This window comes from Mobula birostris, chromosome 4 (assembly GCF_030028105.1).
Source record: "Mobula birostris isolate sMobBir1 chromosome 4, sMobBir1.hap1, whole genome shotgun sequence".
Classification (NCBI taxonomy): Eukaryota; Metazoa; Chordata; class Chondrichthyes; order Myliobatiformes; family Myliobatidae; genus Mobula; species Mobula birostris.
In genome coordinates, this window is record NC_092373.1 from 27,024,797 (window position 1) to 27,044,145 (window position 19,349).

The following is a 19,349-nucleotide window of genomic DNA, read 5'->3' on the forward strand; positions in this document are numbered from 1 at the left end:
TCCTTTGCTCTCACTGGGTTTACAGACTCACTCTGTGCTTCACGTTGACAAGTACAGTACTGTGCAAATGTCTTAAGCATCCTATCTATCTGGTTTTGCACAGAACTGTAGTTCTGTCTGAAGTAACTCATTAGAAAATGTGAGGCTCCCTTTCTGTGTACAAGACCCAGGTTAAGAGTGTGATGGAATGCTCTCTGCTTGGCTGGCTGCATGCAGCTCTGACAGTGGCTAACAAGCTCAGCTCCATGCAGGGCAAAGCAGCTGACTTGGGACCTCAGCTTCCGAATTAAACTCTGGTGCTCTGGAGCTGCAGTGAGCACGATCTGAAAAAAGTGTGGTGAACGACAGGCTGCAAAGAACAGCAACTGACACCAAACCACCTCCCCGGTCCAGGAACCCCTACCGCCACGACAGATGAGGAAGTGGGCACTAATTCCTGCGAGTCACGCCCCGTCTTGTGAAAGTTGTCGTGCGCTTCATCATCGTCATCACTGGGCCTAAAGCCTGGAATTCCCTTTCCAACGGCATTGTGGGAGTTCCTGCATCGGATGGGCTGCGGTGGTTCAAAGGGCAGGTCGCCACTGCCCCCTTAAGGACAGGTGGGGCTGGCAGTAGTGCTGAGGTACGCACAGATCCTGACAAACAAGTACAGGAAGAGATTACTGTGAAACAGATTGCACTGAGCTTCAGAGGGAAATCATTTCCTCCATTGCCATTTCCTCTCCTGTCTCTTGCTATTAACCCACATCACAGGGTTATATACTGTTCCGATTTTACAAATCTCATCATGGGAAGCATTATTAGATACCTTCTGGACGTCTGTATAGGCTAATCATCTCCTTAAAAATACCAATAGATTAGTGTTAGAAATTAATACTTGCTTTCTTTGATCATCTCATCCTTGTCTAAATGCTTAGTCACCTCCTGTGATAAATACCAGTAACTTTCCCATGTAATGTGCAGTTACCAGTTAACTCACCAGCCATTTGACCCCATTTACTGAGGTCATTTCATTCCTCATTCCTTGAAATTTCCCATTCTTGAATATAAACCCTTGTTACGTCACTGTTCTATATTGACTTATTTTTACTAATTCCAACTAATTTACTAAATTTAGTTTGTCTTGTTGTTCATTATTAAGTCCTGCTCTCCTGTTGGATTATAAGTGTCTGACTCAATCAAGCACTTTGCTTGAGCACTTTCTAGAAAGAATTGCCTTTGCGAAGCTGTTTTTCCACATACTGTGAAAAATAAAATCTTTTACAGAAGGCCCATTGTTTTTGCAATGTTGTCTCCTCAGACATGTGCATGTTCACATCCTCTCAGTGCAGCATTTGTTGGGAAGATTGTGTTGGATTATGTAGTTGTCCCCCCATGCACCAACACACAGTTTCATAACCTTCACAGCTGTGACTCTCTCTACCACCTCAGGGCTGTGAAGTGGAGCAGGCCTGAAACACCAGCAAGGCCTTGAGCAACACAACCTAAGGCCCTGTCCACAAAATCTGACGGCTTGTACACTGAAATCAATGAAACTAACATACCTAAAATATTGAAAAGTCAGAAAAGAAACAATTAACTGATTAATCAAACTAAAATCAACTGAAAACTAAAATACAAAGTCAATCTACTTACATTGCTGTATATTTTTTAATGGAAGTTCATCTGAGTGAGACCACATTGGATATGACTGTTGAGGTATATCCACCTCCTCAGCATAGCCCATTATGGAGCTCCTTCAGATTCAGTGCTGAGTCCAGGGATGGTGCAAGAGGTCCAGAAGGTCCTATCAGCCACTAGTTAGTTCCCTCTGTTGATGACTCTTATCTGAGGCCTATCCTTTGTTTTCCCTTAGCCTTACAAAGATGTTTACAAGGTATTTTTGCTCAGATTGTTTATGCCTTTGCAATTATATCTTGATTTATTATTCATAGAGCTTCTTGAATTTTCCTGTCCTTTCCAAAAACTCTGTAACCTTAGGATATTTAGGTTCCTGTCATGCTTCACTTGTCAGCTTTCCAGAATGGATCAAAGTCAAAGTATTTATTATCGAAGTATGTATACCTGGGGATGCATCTTCTTGCAGGCAGCCACAAAACAAAGAAATTCAATAGTATCCATTGAAACCTCCACAGAACAAGACCATCAAACACCCAATATGCAAAAAACACAAATCATGCAAACAATAACAATCAATAAACACAGAACATGAGCCGCAGAGTCCTTGAAAGTGTGTCCACAGCCACAGAGCCAGGTCAGCGCTAAGTACTGATGACTGCAGGCCACAGCCACAGAGTCAGTTCAGCGCTGAGGCGAGTATCAACGGCTGCAGGCCACAGCTGCAGAGTACGTTCAACGCTGAGGCAAGTACCAATGGCTGCAGGCCACAGCCGCAGAGCCAATTCATCGCTATAAAGGGAAATTACAAGATGGCGAATCTGCTTTTGAGATTGATCTGTCAGTTAATAAGATTTTGTGATCATCATTGTGCCTTAATTCCATATCTGACAAATTTCCATGAAACTGAAGTTGTGCTTTTAACTTGCTTTTGTGTTGCTTCTTATCCCATGAATATTATTACCATTTGCCCTGAGTTCTTGACTCGCCCTTTGGATCTTCATTGGAGAAGATGAGCAAAGCTCATCGTTTAGAACTGAAATGTTCTGTTTACAGAGAGAGAAGTTTGGGAGCAGGCTGTCCAATGTCCCTCTCAATAAGGTGATTGTACAAGATGATGGTGAGGCTACATTTGGAATATTTTGTTCAGTTTTGGTCACCCTGTTATAGGAAATATGCTGTTAAGCTGGAAAAGATTTACGAGGATGTTGCCAAGACTGAATTATAGAAACAGGTTGAGCTTTATTCAAGGTGTCCTTACTCAGGTGTCTTGACTTGACTTTACTCAGGTGGAGCCTAGGAGAGTGAGGAATGATGTGAGGTGTATAAGATGAAGTGTATAGATACGGTGAATGTGCATATTCTTCTTCCCAGGGTTGGGTAATCAAAAACTTGAGGGCATACATTTAAAGTGAGTGGGGAAGATTTAATAGGAACCTGCCTTTTCACCCAGAAAGTGGTCTTTATGTGGAATGAGTTGCCAGAGGAAGTGGTTGAGGCAGGTACATAAACAACTTGTAAAAAAAAAAACTTGGACAGCTGTACCTCTGCTGTATGACTTTAAGGAAGAGGCTGTAGTCTTGTAGGAATGAAAACCACATTATAGTCCAACCTGCATTATGATTCAGTCATTTGAATTGGATGGAAGTAAACGAAATGAAAATAAATGAAATTAAATGAAGTCACAAAATTGTTGCAAATAAAATTCATACCTATAATGCCCATTAACTGCATTTATCAATGTCATCGGATTAAACCTTTAACATTCAAATTTCCAACTAAAAGTTAATAGTGTCTGAAATGTTCTCATTAGCTAGATTGCTTTGTGTTATTGCCCGTTATACCATCTCCCATCTGGATCCTCACAGTGTGAATCAAACTTCCTTTGGCAACTTTCTTAGAATTACTTCTGGATGTGGCTTCTTTGACAAGGCCTGTATTCATTTGTTCTTGGGGAAAATGGAAGCAAGCTGCCTTCGTAACCATTGCAGCCGCTGAAGCTGGGTGGAGTGGGGAAGGAAGGAGGAAGGGATGATGAGAATGGTTGCCGAGGTAAAAAGAGATGAAGGTAGTTAAGAGAAGATTGGACAGAGAAAAGGAGATGGGGGTAGGCAGTATATACAGGATTGAGTCTCTGTTTTTCAAGCAGTGTGCAGCGAACATAATCTCTAATCACCCTAGCCTTCCGTACCATTGGATCAAGATATCACTGGGTCATATCCATGGGGTAGCTGGTGTGCAATAGCTTCCCTCATTTAAAAAGAACTGCACTTTCTCCTTAAACAACAGGAATTCTGCAGATGCTGGAAATTCAAGCAACACACATAAAAGCTGCTGGTGAACGCAGCAGACCAACTGGAAATTCAAGCAACACACATACTGTGTTCACCAGCAACTTTTATGTGTGTTGCACTTTCTCCTTTATGAGCTGGTAGGAATGATAAAAATTGCCTTGACTTTTCCCAGAAATCTCAAGATGATGACTTTTTGTTTGAAGAGATGCCCTGTATTCATGTACAATTTGGTGTGTCTGGGCAAACAGAATTAAATTTCACCACCCTCGGTTGCAAAACAAAACTTGTATTGAATTGACTTTATTTCTTTAATCCTTCTGATACATGACGAGTAGAAATCTTTACATTATGTCTCCATCTGAATGTACAAAGTATAGTAATTTGTAATAAATAGTATGTGCAATAAGATGTACGACAGAACAGTTTAGAAACACAGTTGTATCAGCTTGAATTAATCAGGCTGATGGCCTGGTGGAAGCGGCTGTCCCGGAGCCTCTTGGTCCTGGCTTTTATACTGTGATACTGTTTCCTAGATGCTAACAGCTGGAACAGTTTGTGGTTGGGGTGACTTGGGTGTCCAATGATCCTATGGGCTGTAAATGTCCTGAATAGTGGGAAGCTCATTCTACAAATCCGTATTTATTATCTATTCGTAAATATGAGTCAGCTACATTATTGGGTTAGGTGTTACAGATAAGTCAAATCAGTAAGGATGATAGTTTTCCATTACTGAGTCAGAAATCACAGATGGACCAAACCAATAAGATTTCCTTACAATTAAACCACTGATTCAATGTAAAAACCACTCTGATTCACCAATATGTCTTGAGATAGTTTATTGAGACCAATCTTTCATTTCAAATTTATTTAATTACTTGATCATAAATAGCTCACATATTAGAAGAGAAGAATTTGAGGTCTTTTAATGTCATTCACCTCATGCAGATCTAGTGAGGCTCTTGATGCCCTCCACATCCAAAGCTCTGCTACCCAGTAACGTCCAGATATCTTCTCAGGTCTACAAGCAATTGCACATGGGCTTAGATGAGATGTGTCACCCATGACACCTCAGAGAGGTTGATAGGTGTGCTTTCCCAGTGAGGAGTGTTTTGTTTGTACAGATCTTCATGGTTTATTTAGTAGTTTAATTGTTGGTTTGGTTATTTCCAGATAGTATATCCATGGTCGCAGCATCTGTTTCCAACATCGTCTCTCAAACCAAGATCTTGCCCAAAACCTTAGGCCTAGCAAACGTGAATGTTGCACCCCAAATGGTGAGTACTGAACAGCCTTCGGTGGATTTGTGACTCTTTCAGTCATCTACTTGCGAGATATAACCGTAATAAAATATGCTCATGTGTTCGTCTTCAACTGCATTGTCAGGAAAGAATGTATTCCACTGTGGTGCAAAATGCTGCATATTTTCTGCCTTTCTTTTCAAATGGTAGTACAAGAGGAAACTAGATTATTTGACTCCCCAGACAGAGAGACTTTGCTAAGTATTTTTACCATCTGTGAGACCCACGAAAAGTACCATATGACACAGAAGAGAGAGGAGCTAAGACTTGGGGAAACGTAGATGAGCACAAAATGCTGGAGGAACTGGCAGATAAGGCAGCATCTATGGAGAGAAATAAACAGCTGCCAGTTAGGGCCTAGACCTTTTTCATCAGGCCTGTTGATGAGAAAAAAACTTCTATTACAAAATAGATAACCTGCTAGTATGTTCAAAAAATTACGCACATATAGATTCTGACAAGTGCATTGATGATCAGTCTATCACCACTAAAGCAAACTTTGCCGGTTAATTTAATGCAAAATTCTGCTTTCGCTTACAGAGTCAGATTCAGTCACTATTGTGCCCTCTACTTCACAAAGGTACATGATCTGCTGCTGAGGTTACATGGAAATCGTTGGCTGTGATCAGTCAGAAACACAAGAACGTAAGAAATATGTGAATGATGAGGCCACCTGGCTCTTTGAGTCTGTTCCACTCTTTTAAGATCATCTCCCCTGCCCCATTTTCCAGAGCTATCTTTGATGTTCAAAACCAGACTGATCTGTGCAGCCAACCGGCCATCTGGAATAAATAATTCCAAAAGTTTTCATCCTACTGGGTGAAGACATTTCGGCTCACCTCATTCCCATATGGTATCCCCCTTAGATTTAATTGTCGTTTGATTGATGTAGCTGAAGTTCAGAATTTCTCCAACAGGTGGCAGCAAAACATCTTGCAGATATTTACCAGCAATTTGTCTTGATGCAGATGTTGAGCAGAGTTTTGCTTTGAGCTGTTGTGACACTTTGGTCACTTCATTATATTTTTGTAGCGATTGCTGGAAAGGCTTGATGATTACCTGGATTTAATAAATTTTGTTAAAGATTGCGTTTAACTTTTACCTGAATGATAAATTAATATTTTATGCTTCAGACCTAAAATTAAATTCCTATCAGCATTGGATTGAGAATTGTGCCAAGACGTAATGCTGAGGAGACCCACTACTTTCTGCAAATCTTTACAGAAGGTGCAAAGATCTGAGTGAGACTTTTGGCTGTGAGACATGCAGATGCTGATGAAGAACAAGGAAATACCTTCTTAGGTGATGCTTCCGGGATTGTAACCAAGCTATAAAGCTTTTTTTTAATTTCACAAAGCAATGTGTTTCATTCTGGCTCTTCCGACTTCACACTGTCTCATGCTATCTCACTTGCTTAAATTATTTTCTTGGGCTACAGAAGCCATCAAAATGGCAACCAAGGCAGACTTGTGTTATTAGAAGCTGGTTATTAAGGAAATGACAACTTTAATAGAAAATGATTGACATACCACTTGTTCTGCTTAATACTGTGTTTCTATGAGAAAGTGCTGCTGTTCTTCTCTGCTCTGTTTAAAATCATCAAGTTTTAACACTGAGGAATTGTAGTAACACAAACATGACTTCATAATACCGGAGAATGCTTTAGCAGATGTTAAATATACTCTATAAATATCCTTTGTCCTAGTCATAGTCATAGTCATACTTCATTGATCCTGGGGGAAACTGGTTTTCGTTACAGTTGCACCATAAATAATAAATAGTAATAGAACCATAAATAGTTAAATAGTAATATGTAAATTATGTCAGTAAATTATGAAATAAGTCCAGGACCAGCCTATTGGCTCAGTGTGTCTGACCCTCCAAGGGAGGAGTTGTAAAGTTTGATGGCCACAGGCAGGAATGACTTCCTATGATGCTCTGTGCTGCATCTCGGTAGAATGAGTCTCTGGCTGAATGTACTCCTGTGCCCACCCAGTATATTATGTAGTGGATGGCAGACATTGACCAAGATGGCATGCAACTTAGACAGCATTTTCTTTGCATTGTACAATACATCTTTTTCCCCTTTTGGCATTAGGTATGCTCAAAGCTATCTTGTGGGAAAACGATATGTCTACCTTAACTTGAATCGCAATAATTGAATTAAGTTCCTGAGGAGTCTTTAATCAGAGTTTACAGAATATAGCTATAACTCTCCTAAGTTCAAGATTCAAAAGTAGAGTTCAAGGTTTAAAAAGTAGAGCTTCGCGGCAGTTTTCTCTGAGTTGGACAATCAAAGTCAGGGCTGTGTAATAAGTGCTACCTTTTAATCAGGAAGGTGATCGAGATTTTGCAGGCAGAGTTTCGTGGCAGTTTCTCTGAGTTGAGGAGCGACCAATCAGTAAGAGGGATTCATTAGAAAGGACCAATAAAAATAGCTCACCAGGCCGCAAGGAAATGATATGAGTCAGCTGCACCTTTCCTCATTCCCTGTCACACACTGTTGAACTTGAACATAGGGTTGCCAACTGTCCAGTATTTGCTGGGACATCCCGTATATTGGGCTAAATTGGTTTGTCCCATATGGGACCGCCCTTGTCCCGTATTTCCCCCGCTAAGGTAGAGCATTCCTATGAAACCTTTCGTGCCAAAATGGCGTAAAGCGAAGAAGCAATTACCATTAATTTATATGGGAAAATTTTTGAGCGTTTCCAGACCTAAAAAATAACCTACCAAATCATACCAAATAACACATAAAACCTAAAATAACACTAACATATAGTAAAAGCAGGAATGATATGATAAATACACAGCCTATATAAAGTAGAAATAATGTATGTACAGTGTAGTTGGGAAGATCAAGCCAAAACTGATTTGTGGGGAAAAAAATCAGCACATACACACATGCACACATCTCGCATGCGCACACAGGTGCCCGTGCAAGTCTTCATGATCACGGTAGTCTTTCTCAGGGTAAACCCAAGTGTCTCGTATTTGACTGCTACTTTTGTCCCTTATTTGGGAGTGAGAAAGTTGGCAACCCTAACTGTAAAAGAACATGTTGAGGTGAGTTTACCCCTACTTGAACACCACCCCTGGGCGGCTGGTCCACAAGAATATTGTCAATGTTAAACTGGTCTGCGCTGCAAAAAAGGGTTGGGGACCCCTGTTATAAGTTACTCTCTGCTCTTATTTGTTCATTCCTTATCTGTTAGGGTATAGTAGCTTAGTGTGAATGATTCCAGGAGCAGAGTGTTGTACCGTGTGTGGGATATGGGAGGTCTGGGAGACCTCCACTCTCTCTGATAAACACATCTGCACCAGGTGCACTGAGTTGCAGCTCGATGATCTTTGACTTATATGGGAGAATGAGGAGGTGATAGAAGCAACCGGGAGGTAGTCACCCATAGCTTACAGGAAACAGATAACTAGGTGACTGTCAGAAGAAGGAGAGGAAATACACAGCCAGTGCAAAGTGTGCCTGTGACCGTTCCCCTTATACGACTTTAAATACGACCTACCGGGGGGAGCCACAGTGACTGGGTCTCTGACACTGAGTCTGGTGTTGTGGATCAGAAGAACAGAGATGTGAGAAGGACTGTGGTGTCGATAGGAGATTCCTTAGTCAGAGGAACAGAGACGAGGTTCTATGGGAGCAGTAGAGACACCCGGATGGTATGTTGCCTCCCTGGTGCCAGGACCTGGGATGTCTCAGATGGGTCTCTGGCTTTCTCAAGGGTGAGGATGACTGGCCAGAACTCATGGTACGTAATGGCACTGATGACATGGGTAGACAAGGGCAGGAGGTGCTGAAGAGAGATTTTAGGGAGCTAGGTGCAGTAGGAAGTTGAGAAGCAGGACCTCCGAAGTAGTAATCTTTTGCCTGCTGCCTGTTCCATGTGCCAGTGAGCGTAGGAATAGGACGATTTGGTAAGTGAATGCGTGGCTAATGAACTGGTGCAGGGACAGGGGTTCAGATTTACAGATCATTGGGATCTCTTCTGGGGAAGGTGCGATGGGGGTCCAATATCCTTGTGGGCAGGTTGGCTAGAGTTGTTGGAATGGGTTTAAACTAATTTGGCAGGGAGATGGGAATCAGAATGATAGTGCTGAAGATGAAGTAGTTGGGTTACAAACAGAGGCTGTGTGTAGTGAGACTCCTAGCAATTTGGAGTCAGCAGGATGAGTTGCGATGGAAAAGGACAACAGAATCGAGAAGGACAAATACAGGACTAAAGGTATTATATTTAGATATGCACAGTATACAGAATAAGGTAGATGAATTTGTAGCACAGTTACAGATTGGCATGAACAATGTTGTAGGCATCACTGAATCATGGCTGAAAGAAGATTATAGCTGGGAGCTTAATGTCCAAAGAAACACCTTGTATCAAAAGGACAGGCAGGAAGGCAGAGGAGGTGGCATGGCTCTGTTGGTAAAAAATGAAATCAAATAATTAGAAAGAGGTGACGTAGGGCCAGAAGGTGTTGAATCATTGTGGATAGTGCTAAGGAATTGCAAGGGTGAAAAGACCCTGATGGGAGTTGTATACAGAGCCCCAAACAGCAGTAAGGATGTGGTCTACAAATTACAACAGGAGATAGAAACTGCATGTCAAAAGGAAAATGTTACAATAGTCATGGGGGATTTCAGTATGCAGGTAGATTGGGAAAATCAGGTTGGTTGCTGGATTCCAAGAGAGGGGATTTCTAGAATACTTAAGAGCTGACTTTTTAGAGCAGCTCATGGTTGAGCCCACTCGGGGATCCGCTATTCTGGATTGGGTGTTATGCTATGAACTGGAGTTGTTTAGTAAGCTCAAGGTAAAAGAACCCTTAGGAATAAGTGATCATAATATGATTAAGTTCGGCCTGCAATTTGGAGAAAGGAAGAAGTCAGATGTATCAGTATTACAGTGGAGTAAAGGGAATTATAGAGGCTTGAGAGAGGAATTGGTCAGAATTGATTGGAAAAGAACACTGGCAGGGATGATGGCACAGCACAGGATATATACAACCCAAAGAGGAAGAAGTATTCTATAGGCAAGATGACACTAGCATGGTTAACAAGAGAAGTTAAAGCCAACATAAAAGTCAAAGAGAGGGTATATAATAGAGCAAACATTTGTGGGAAGTTAGAGGACTGGGAAGCTTTTAAAAACCAACAGGAGGCAACAAAAAAACAGTCATTAAGAAGGTAAAGATGGAATGTGAAATTAAGCTAGCCAATAATATTAAAGAGGATACCAAAAGTTTCTTCAGTTACATAAAATGTAAAAGAGAGGTGAGAGTGGATATCGGACTGCTAGAAAATGATGCTGGAGAGGTAGTATGAGAGACAGCTAAATAGCGGATGAACTGAATAAGTATTTTGCATCAGTCTTCACTGTGGAAGACACTAACAGTGTGGTGGAATTTCAAGGTGTCAGGGGGCATGAAGTGTGTGTAATTACCATTACTAGAGAGAAGATTTTGGGAAACCGAAGGTAGATAAGTTACAAGAACCAGTTGGTGCATACTTCAGGGTTCTGAAAGAGGTGGCTAAAGAGATTGTGGAGGCATTAGTGATGATCTTTCAAGAATCATTGGTATGGTTCCGGAAGACTGTAAAATTGCAAATGTCATTCAGCTCTTCAAGAAGGGAAAGAAGCAGAAGAAAGGAAATTATATGCCAGTTAGTCTGACCTCAGTGGTTGGGAAGATGTTGGAGTCGATTGCTAAGGATGTGGTTTCGATGTACTTAGAGGCACATGATACAATAGGCTGTAGTCAGCATGGTTTCCTGAAGGTAAAATCTTGCCTGACAAATCTATTGGATAGAGAATCAGTTGATGTTGTGTACTTGGGTTTTCAGAAGGCCTTTGACAAGGTGCCACACTTGAGGTTACTTAACAAGCTACGAGCCCTGGTATTAAGGAAATGTTCTAGCATGGATAAAACAGTGGCTTATTGGCAGGAGGTAAAGAGTGGGAATAAAGGGAGTCTTTTCTGGTTGGCTGCCGGTGACTAGTAGTGTTCCAGAGTGGTTTGTGTTGGGACCTATTCTTTTTACGTTATATGTCAATGATTTGGATGATAGAATTAATAGCTTTGTTGCAAAGTTTGCAGACGATATGAAGATAGGCAGAAGGGCAGTTAGTTTTGAGGAGGTAGTGAAGGTTACAGAAAGACTTAGACAGATTAGGAGAATGGGAAAAGAAGTGGCAGATGGAATACAGTATTGGGAAGTGTATGGTTATGCATTTGGGTCGAAGAAATGAAAGAGTTGTCTGTTTTCTAAATGGAGAGAAAATACAAAAATTGGAGGTGCAAAAGGACTTGGGAGTCCTTGTGCAAGATTCCCTAAAGGTTAATTTGTAGATTGAATCTGTGGTAAGGAAGGCAAATGCGATGTTAGCATTCATTTCAAGAGGATTAGAATATAAAAGCAGGGATGTAATTTTGAGACTTTATAAAGCCCTGATGAGGCCTCCCTTGGAGTATTGTGAGCAGTTTTGTGCCTCTTATCTTTGAAAGGATGTGCTGAAACTGGAGAGGGTTCAAAGGAGAATCACAAAAATATTTCCAGGATTGAGTGGCTTATCATATGAAGAGCGTTTGATGGCTCTGGGCCTGTATTCACTAGAATTCAGAAGGGTGAATGTGACCTAATTGAAACCTATCGAATGGTGAAAGGCCTTAATAGAGTGGATGTGGAGAGGATGTTTCCTATAGTGAGAGAGACTAAGATTAGAGGACACAGCCTCGGAATAGTCCTTTTGGAACGAAGATGTAGAGGAGTTTCTTTAGCCAGAGAGTGGTAATTCTGTGGAATTCATTGCCACAGGCAGCTGTGGATGCCAAATGTTTATGTATATCTAAGGCAGAGGTTGATAAATTCTTGATTGGTCAGGGCACGAAAGGATAAGGGGAGAAGGCAGAAGATTGAGGCTGAGAGGAAAATTGGATCAGCCATAATGAAATGGTGAAGCAGACTCAAATGGCCTAATTCTGCTCCTATATTGTATGGTCTTATGGTCTGAACTCCTTTTGGAACTCTGGTATGAGCTGCTTTCGGGACGTACGTAAACAAGCAGCAAAGGTTGATCTCAGCACAAAAGTTAAAAGCTCCTTGATACGATGAGCTTAGTTTTGCCTGAAATGATGCTGCTTGTTAAGTTTTTTTTAAGGGTTAATCTGTGAACTAGTGAAATGTCATCATGTTATTGCAGTAAGGTGATAGGATTTTATGATAGAAAATGCCATGACCCAATTGAAGAAAACTGTATATTTAAACAAGGTTTGTGTCTTAATACAGCATTTAAATTGCCTGGAAAAGGGGCAGAAGCTAAGCAAATTCAGGTTCATTTGAGAGGTGGATAGGAGAATGGTCTATGAAAAATGGAAGGTAATGGATGAAAGAATTCAGATGTTTCCTCTATTGATTTTGCTGTTATCTGCGTATGAGTTATATTGTGATTTGCAATGTGATGCCAAAATGGGTATGATTTCATCACTCTGTCCTGTGAATAATTTTTTTCCTAGTAGAAAATTTTTTAAGAAAAGCAGGGACTGGTAATCTAAAATTTTAAAAAGTAGAAAATACTGCCAGTACTTAGCAGGTAAGGCCACTTTTATGGTAAGATAAACAGGTAACATTTCATGTAGAAGGAGATTAAAGTGTTAACTCTGTTTCTCTTCTCACAGACGCAGCCAAATCTACTGAGTATTTGCAGCCTTTTCTGTTTTTTTTATTACTTTTTCCAAGTATCTGTTTTAATTGATTCTTTAGTAAAATAAAAGTAATTGGGAGATTGCTGATTCAAGTGCAGATGCCTCTTAAACATACCCAATGACTTGGCCTTCACAGGCCTTGGAGCTACCTAGCTGTAAAATGTGAACTGTGCCAGAAATGAGGATGAATAGAACCTCGGCAACAAATTTCACAGATGCGCCACCCTCAGGCTAAAGAAATTCCTCTTCAAATTTCAAATTAAATTTATTATCAAAGTAATAATTGATTCTTCAGTCCAACCATGATACTCATTTTCTTGAGCTCATACTCAATAAATTCATAATTGAAACAATGACAGACTGCACCAACTCAGGTGTTCTACCAGTGTGAAAAGACCACAAACTGCAAATGCAAAAAGAATAAGTAAGTAAATAAGCAATAAATATTGAGGATATGAGATGAAGAGTACTTGAAAATCAGTCCATAGGTTGTGGGACATTTCAATCTTGGGGTGAGCGAAGTTTCCCCTCAGAAGAATTGATAACACCAAGGAATTTAAAGTTGATGACCCTCTCTGTGATTAAAGTTGATTCCCCTGACAAGGACTGGCTCATGGACCACCGGTTTCCTCCTCCTGAAGTCAATAATCAGTTATTTGGTCTTGTTGAGCAAGAATCACTCACTGAGCAACTCATCAGCTCAGTTTCGAAGAGACGCACCATTTTATTCTCAGTGCGCACGCCCTCAGATATTACACTCTGCCATTAATGGAAGCATCTTCTCCACATTCACTCTAATCAAGCCTTTTAGCATCCGGTAGGTTTTAGTGAGACGCCACTCTCACTGAAATTGGGGATGTGGTTTGTTGTGTGTCTCCAGTCACTTCTGCATGTGTCTTTCTGTTGGAGGCCCACTGGACAATCAATCACTTAATGCTCACAGCAGTGACAGGCTTGTAGATCCTTTGCAGCAGAGAAATTTCTTTTGTGTGGTGGTTGAGCTCAAGCGTTTTTTTACTGTTTTCCTGCAAGGCCACTCATCTCAACTCAAGCTGTCAGTTTTTCTTTGGTGCTTTTTTTCTCCTGAAGAGTTGATCTCAGATGCTGGTGTTTATGGGAACTGAACTGTTCTGCTGTTTTGTTCAAGTGAAATCATTTGATTTGGGTTTCAATGTTATTTACAGGCTGTGATGCAGCCAATCAGTATACGCTCCACATACCTATACAAGGTTGTCGGAGTTTTAGATGTCATGCCAAATCTTCCCAATCCCCTGAAGAAGTAGAGGTGCTGGTGAGCTTCTTTCATCATTGGACTTGGGTGCTGGGCCCAGGACAGGTCCGGGGGTTCAGTGAAAACCGACCCGTACAGATCATTTCATTACATCAGCGCATTGAGGTGGTACAAGGGGAAAGCAATAATAGAATACAGAATGAAGTGTTAGAGATACAGAGAAAGTGCACTGCAGACAGACAATGAGGCGCAAGGTTCCAGGTAAATTTTATTATCAACGTACTTGTATGTCACCATGTACAACCCTGAGATTCATTATCTTGTGGGCAGTATCAACAAACCTGTAGAATAGTAACCATGACAGAATTAACAGAAGACAACAAAAAGAATAAAAAAACATTATAAATAAACAAACACTAAATATTGAGAACATGAGATGAAGAGTCCTATTGATTGTGGGAACATTTCAATGTTGGGACAAGTGGAGTTGTTCCCTTTTGTTCAGGCACCTGATTATTGAGGGGTAGTAACTGTTCCTGAACCTGGTGGTGTGAGTCCTGAGGCTCTTGTCCCTTCTTCCTGATGGCAGCAGCAAAAAGAGAGCACGTTTTGGATAGTGGGAGGTCCCTGATGATCCTGCAGCAGTGTTTCATGTAGCTGTGCTCAATGGTTGGGAGGGCTTTACCTGTGATAACAAGGTAGATTGGGAGGTCAGCAGTCCATTCTATCATAAAAGAATTATGTGTTTAATCGTTTTACTACAGCAAGACGAAGCTGTCTTTGAACCTGATGATACATGCTTTCAGGCTTTTGCCCAGGGGAGATGGGGAGGGGGGTGAGAAGAGGAAGTACCTGGTGTGGGAGGGGTCTTTGATTATGTAGGCTTTTACCAAAGGCAGCGAGAAATGTGGATGCGTCCATAGAGGGGAAGCTGTTTCTCATGACGTGCTACCCTCTGTAGTCTCTTGCGGCAAATTGTACAATAAAATCAGGAATCTCACATTCACAGTGGTTCGTTTAATGGCTCACTGCAGTCACTAATTTAGATCTTGAATGCAAAGCAGTGCAGTCATGCCCAGCGCTGCGATTCTGTGCTGATTTTTTTTACATTTGCGGCAGTAATTCCAGCGCAGTCCTCCCCCAGATTGCATAATATTCATTATCAGAATTGAATACACGTTGGAAGTAAAAGGCATTTCCAAATCTGAACCTTTGTGGTATTCTTGGTGCATCTTTTAAAGACTTGCTCCCAGTGCCTCGTGTAATGTCACCTTGCTGGATAGGGTTGTTGAAGTGGACCATTTGGCTCCATTTTCTGCTCCTTCTCTGTTGATCAGCACAGCGCCATTTTAGGTAGGGAACTGATTCTTCAACTCGGCCTCTGTCAGCTCTGAGGCATAATGGAGCTGCAGACATGAGTACACTTCACAGGTATCATTCTAGTTTGCTGTGCATTGTTAATGTTGAAAACTGACAAGACGAGGAGCTCTTACGAGTGTAGTGCTTTTGTTACTGAGTGCTGCCTGCAAGATTGGGGAAATTGTAAAATTATTTCTTTTGGACTCAACTGGATTTTGGATCCTCTACTTTATTTGTATATTGACAACTTTCTTTGTGGCTTCATTATCGATCTCCACAGTGCAACTTAAGTGTAAAGACGTGTTTATTACTGACCGGCGTCTGTGAATGTTTGTGGTGGAAATGGTCTATGTTTTGTGGGCTTTGAGTTTGTGGTAAAAATAATTGAACCAAGGTTAAAAAGATAAACTAAGTCATAGACTGATAGAACACTGATACAGGCCCTCAGATCCTAGAGTCCATGCCGTGCATAACACCTACCCAGCTAGTCCCAATTTCATGCATTTGGCCCAGATTCCTTTAAGCTCTGCCCCACCATGTACTTATCCAAGTCCTTCTTAATTGATCCTATTGTACGTACTTCAACCATTTCTCTTGGCAGGTTGTTCCATAAACTCACCACCCTCTGTGTGGAAAAAGTTGTCCCTCAGGTCCCTTTTAAATCTTTCTTGCCTCACCCTACTTGAAACACTGCTGTAAGTTCGCCCCCTCATTCTTCTACATACATTCCAAGTAATAAAGACTTAGCCTGGCCAACCTCTCCCTATAACTCAGGCCTCCTAGTCTTGGCAACATGCTCGTAAATCTTCTCTGCACACTTCTCAATTTAACCACATCTTGCCTATAAAAGGGTGACCAAAACCGTACGCAGCACTCCCAGTGCAGTCTTTACAATGACTTACACAGCTGCAATATAATGTCCCAAAGCCTCTACTCGCTGTCCTAAGTGATGAAGGCCAATGTACTAAATCCCTTTTTTTCCCCTTCACCCTCACTGCCTGTGATGCCACTGTCGGCAAGCTCTGCATTTACACAGGAACATAAAGTGGTAAGAAATAGGAACAGGAGTCTGAAATCTGGTTCATCGAGCCTGCTTCGCCTTTTAATAAAGTCATGACTGATCTGGCAGTTGACTCAGTTCTACCTTACCTACCTTCCCTCCATAACCGTGAATTCCCTGGCTATGCAAAAATCTATGTAATTGTATCTTAAATATATTTAATGAGGTAACCTCAACTGCTTCCCAGGGCAGAGAATTCTACAGATGTTTGACAAAAGCAGTTTCTTCTTATCTCTGTCCTAAACTTCTCCAAACCTTGAGGCTATGTCCCTTAAATCTAGTCACACTTACTAGTGGGAACAATTTTCCTGCCTCTATCTTATCTACCTTTTTTATAATTTTATACGTTTACGTTAAGATCCCCACTCATTCTTCTAAATTTCAGCGAGTAGCCCCAAGCGAATCAATAAACTCCACATAACCCTTCATCTCTGGAATCAACGTGGTGAACCTCCTCTGCACCACCTCCAAAGCAGTGTGTCTTTCCTTGAGCAGGGAGATCAGGTTCTGGTTTTAGATGACACTGATGAAGCACGGTGACGACTTGCTGGTAGCAAACAGAATTATACTGTGTTAATCGCACTTTTTCTCGGATGCGATCACTGTAATTGATAGCCTGTAACTTTCCTTTTGGAGTTGAGCTGGCGATCCAACTGCATGACCTGGCATTTTTGCAGTGGGAACTGAAGTCTAAAGGCGCAGGACAGTTGCGGTGTGGCGTGAATGGGCCAAATTTGCAGTTTGTTGTCTTTTGCACAGTGGTTGCATGTCCTAGTTGGTGTAGTCTCTCATTGATTCTGTTATGGTTATTATTCTATAGATTTATTGAGTATGCCAGCAAGACAGTGAATCTCAGGGTTGTATATGGTGACATATATGTACTTTGATAATCAATTTACCTTAAAGTTCAAGGTAAACCTTGAGTTGAGACCGCAAGACCTGGGCCAGAGTGTGGGGAATGAGCCAACGTTTGGCCATTACTGGAGCAGACTTGGAAACAATTCAATGTGGCAGAGCCAAGGTGTAAGGCAAGGCAAAGTTGAGGCTGCGGGGCCTGGGCCCAAAGTGAGGAAGGGTCTGATTTTAGCGCTGGACCAGTTTGGAAGGGTTGGGTACGGCCCAGATCGAGACGGAGGGTCCCAGGTCCCAGAGCTAGGAACAACCTGAGGCTTGGCCGATTTAGGTGCCAGGTCGGGGTGTCGGGGCAGGAGGCGAGGGGTGGGCTGGTTCAGCACACTGCTCTACGAGGTTTATGGTTTCCGTGCTGAACTGAAGCTGTGGCCTGCTGGACCCGCTGCAGTGATGGCTGGCTTCGTGGCTGTGGACTCACTTTCGTAAACTTCTGAATGTTATTTGCTTGCTTTTATTTTTTTTGCACGATTTGTGGTTTTTTTTTTGCACGTTGGATGTTTGACCATTTCTTTCATTTTTATAGGTTCGGTTCTATTGGGTTTCTTTGTTTTGTGGCTGCCTGTAAAGAGATGAATCTTAAGGTTGTACTTAATATGTAGACTTCAATAAATGTACTTTGAACTTTGAGAACTGCACGCAGTACGAAAGATGCAGCCTCACCAGCACCCTTTCCAGCCTGTGTGTCACCTCCCTGCTGTTAGATTCAATACCCCTAGCAATGACAGCAGTCATTTGCTCTCTTAATAACCTGTTGTGAAAAGCAACCTTTTGTGATCCATGCTAAAATACTCCCAAAGCCCTCTGCACAACAGCATATTATAAATATTAACCTGATCTTCTGTTTTCCTACGAAGGTGGATGACCTTGCTTAAGTCCCTTGGTTCCATTACACTCCTAGTGCCCTGTTGTTCATAGTATAAATCCTTTGCTGGTTTGACTTGGCAAAATGCAGCATCACCTCACACTTACTATATCCTTGGCCCACTTCCCTCACTGATCAAGATCTCCACCACCCCCCCCCCCCGCCTCCTTAAGCTATAGTAACTTTCTTCACTATCAGCAACACCTTCTAGTTTTGTGTCATCTGGAAGGAAATTTACTGATCAGGCCCTGTGCTTTCACAGCCAAACCATTTACATAAATAATGATTAATGTCTCCAACACTGACTCCTGTGGCCCACTATCTGCTACCTGCCTCCATTCCAGGATGCAACCTTCAACTACCGCCTTCTGCTTCATATCTCTAAGCCAATTTTGAATTCAATTAACTAGCTGTCCCTGGATTCCATGGGACCTGATTCCAAGGCCCACCTTGTTAAAGTCCAAATAGACACCATTCACTGCCCTACCTTCATCTGCTTCTTTTGCTTCCTCTTCAAAAAAGCTTCGCCAAGCACAAAGCCATGCTGATTGCTCCTAATCAAACTCTGCCTATCCAAGTGCTGGCAGATCTTGTCCCTCAGACTTCTCCCCTCCCCGATAATGAAAAATAAATAATTAAAAACTTTCTCCACTATTCATGTCAGGCTGACTGGCCTGGAGTTTCCTGGCTTGTCCTTGTTACCCTTTTTAAGCAAGAGATAATGAGCCACCTTCCTGTCTTTGGGAACTTCACCAGTGGGTAATGATGAAGAGAATATGTTTCTTTGCAATTTCTTGTCTAATTCTGCTGGTTTGCCAGAAGTGAGACAGTACTGCTATAAAAGCAATCTGCTCGTGTTATACTGAGGACTGAGGCAGTTTACTAGCTGAAATTAGGAGATGGTACTCGCAGAAGAAAGAATATGAGTTGTGTCTTTTCGACATTAACTTGCTTATGGAGATTGCGCAAATTTGCTGAGTATTCACTTGGTGTGCAATGTCAA

General features: G+C 41.7%; 1 protein-coding gene across 6 annotated transcripts in view; it reads left to right on the forward strand.

Moving 5' to 3' along the window:
• Positions 1-19,349, forward strand: part of LOC140196225 (transcription factor Dp-2-like) — a 275,695-nt gene that overhangs the window by 154,193 nt on the left and 102,153 nt on the right. For 4 of the 6 annotated variants that reach the window (XM_072255038.1, XM_072255039.1, XM_072255041.1 and 1 more), the window contains one exon: positions 5,082-5,185. In XM_072255038.1, coding sequence (XP_072111139.1) covers positions 5,082-5,185 — 104 coding nt within the window. Of the gene's footprint in view, positions 1-543; positions 623-5,081; positions 5,186-19,349 lie in introns of those variants that run through there. The other 2 variants (XM_072255042.1, XM_072255043.1) reach the window with 2 other exon arrangements.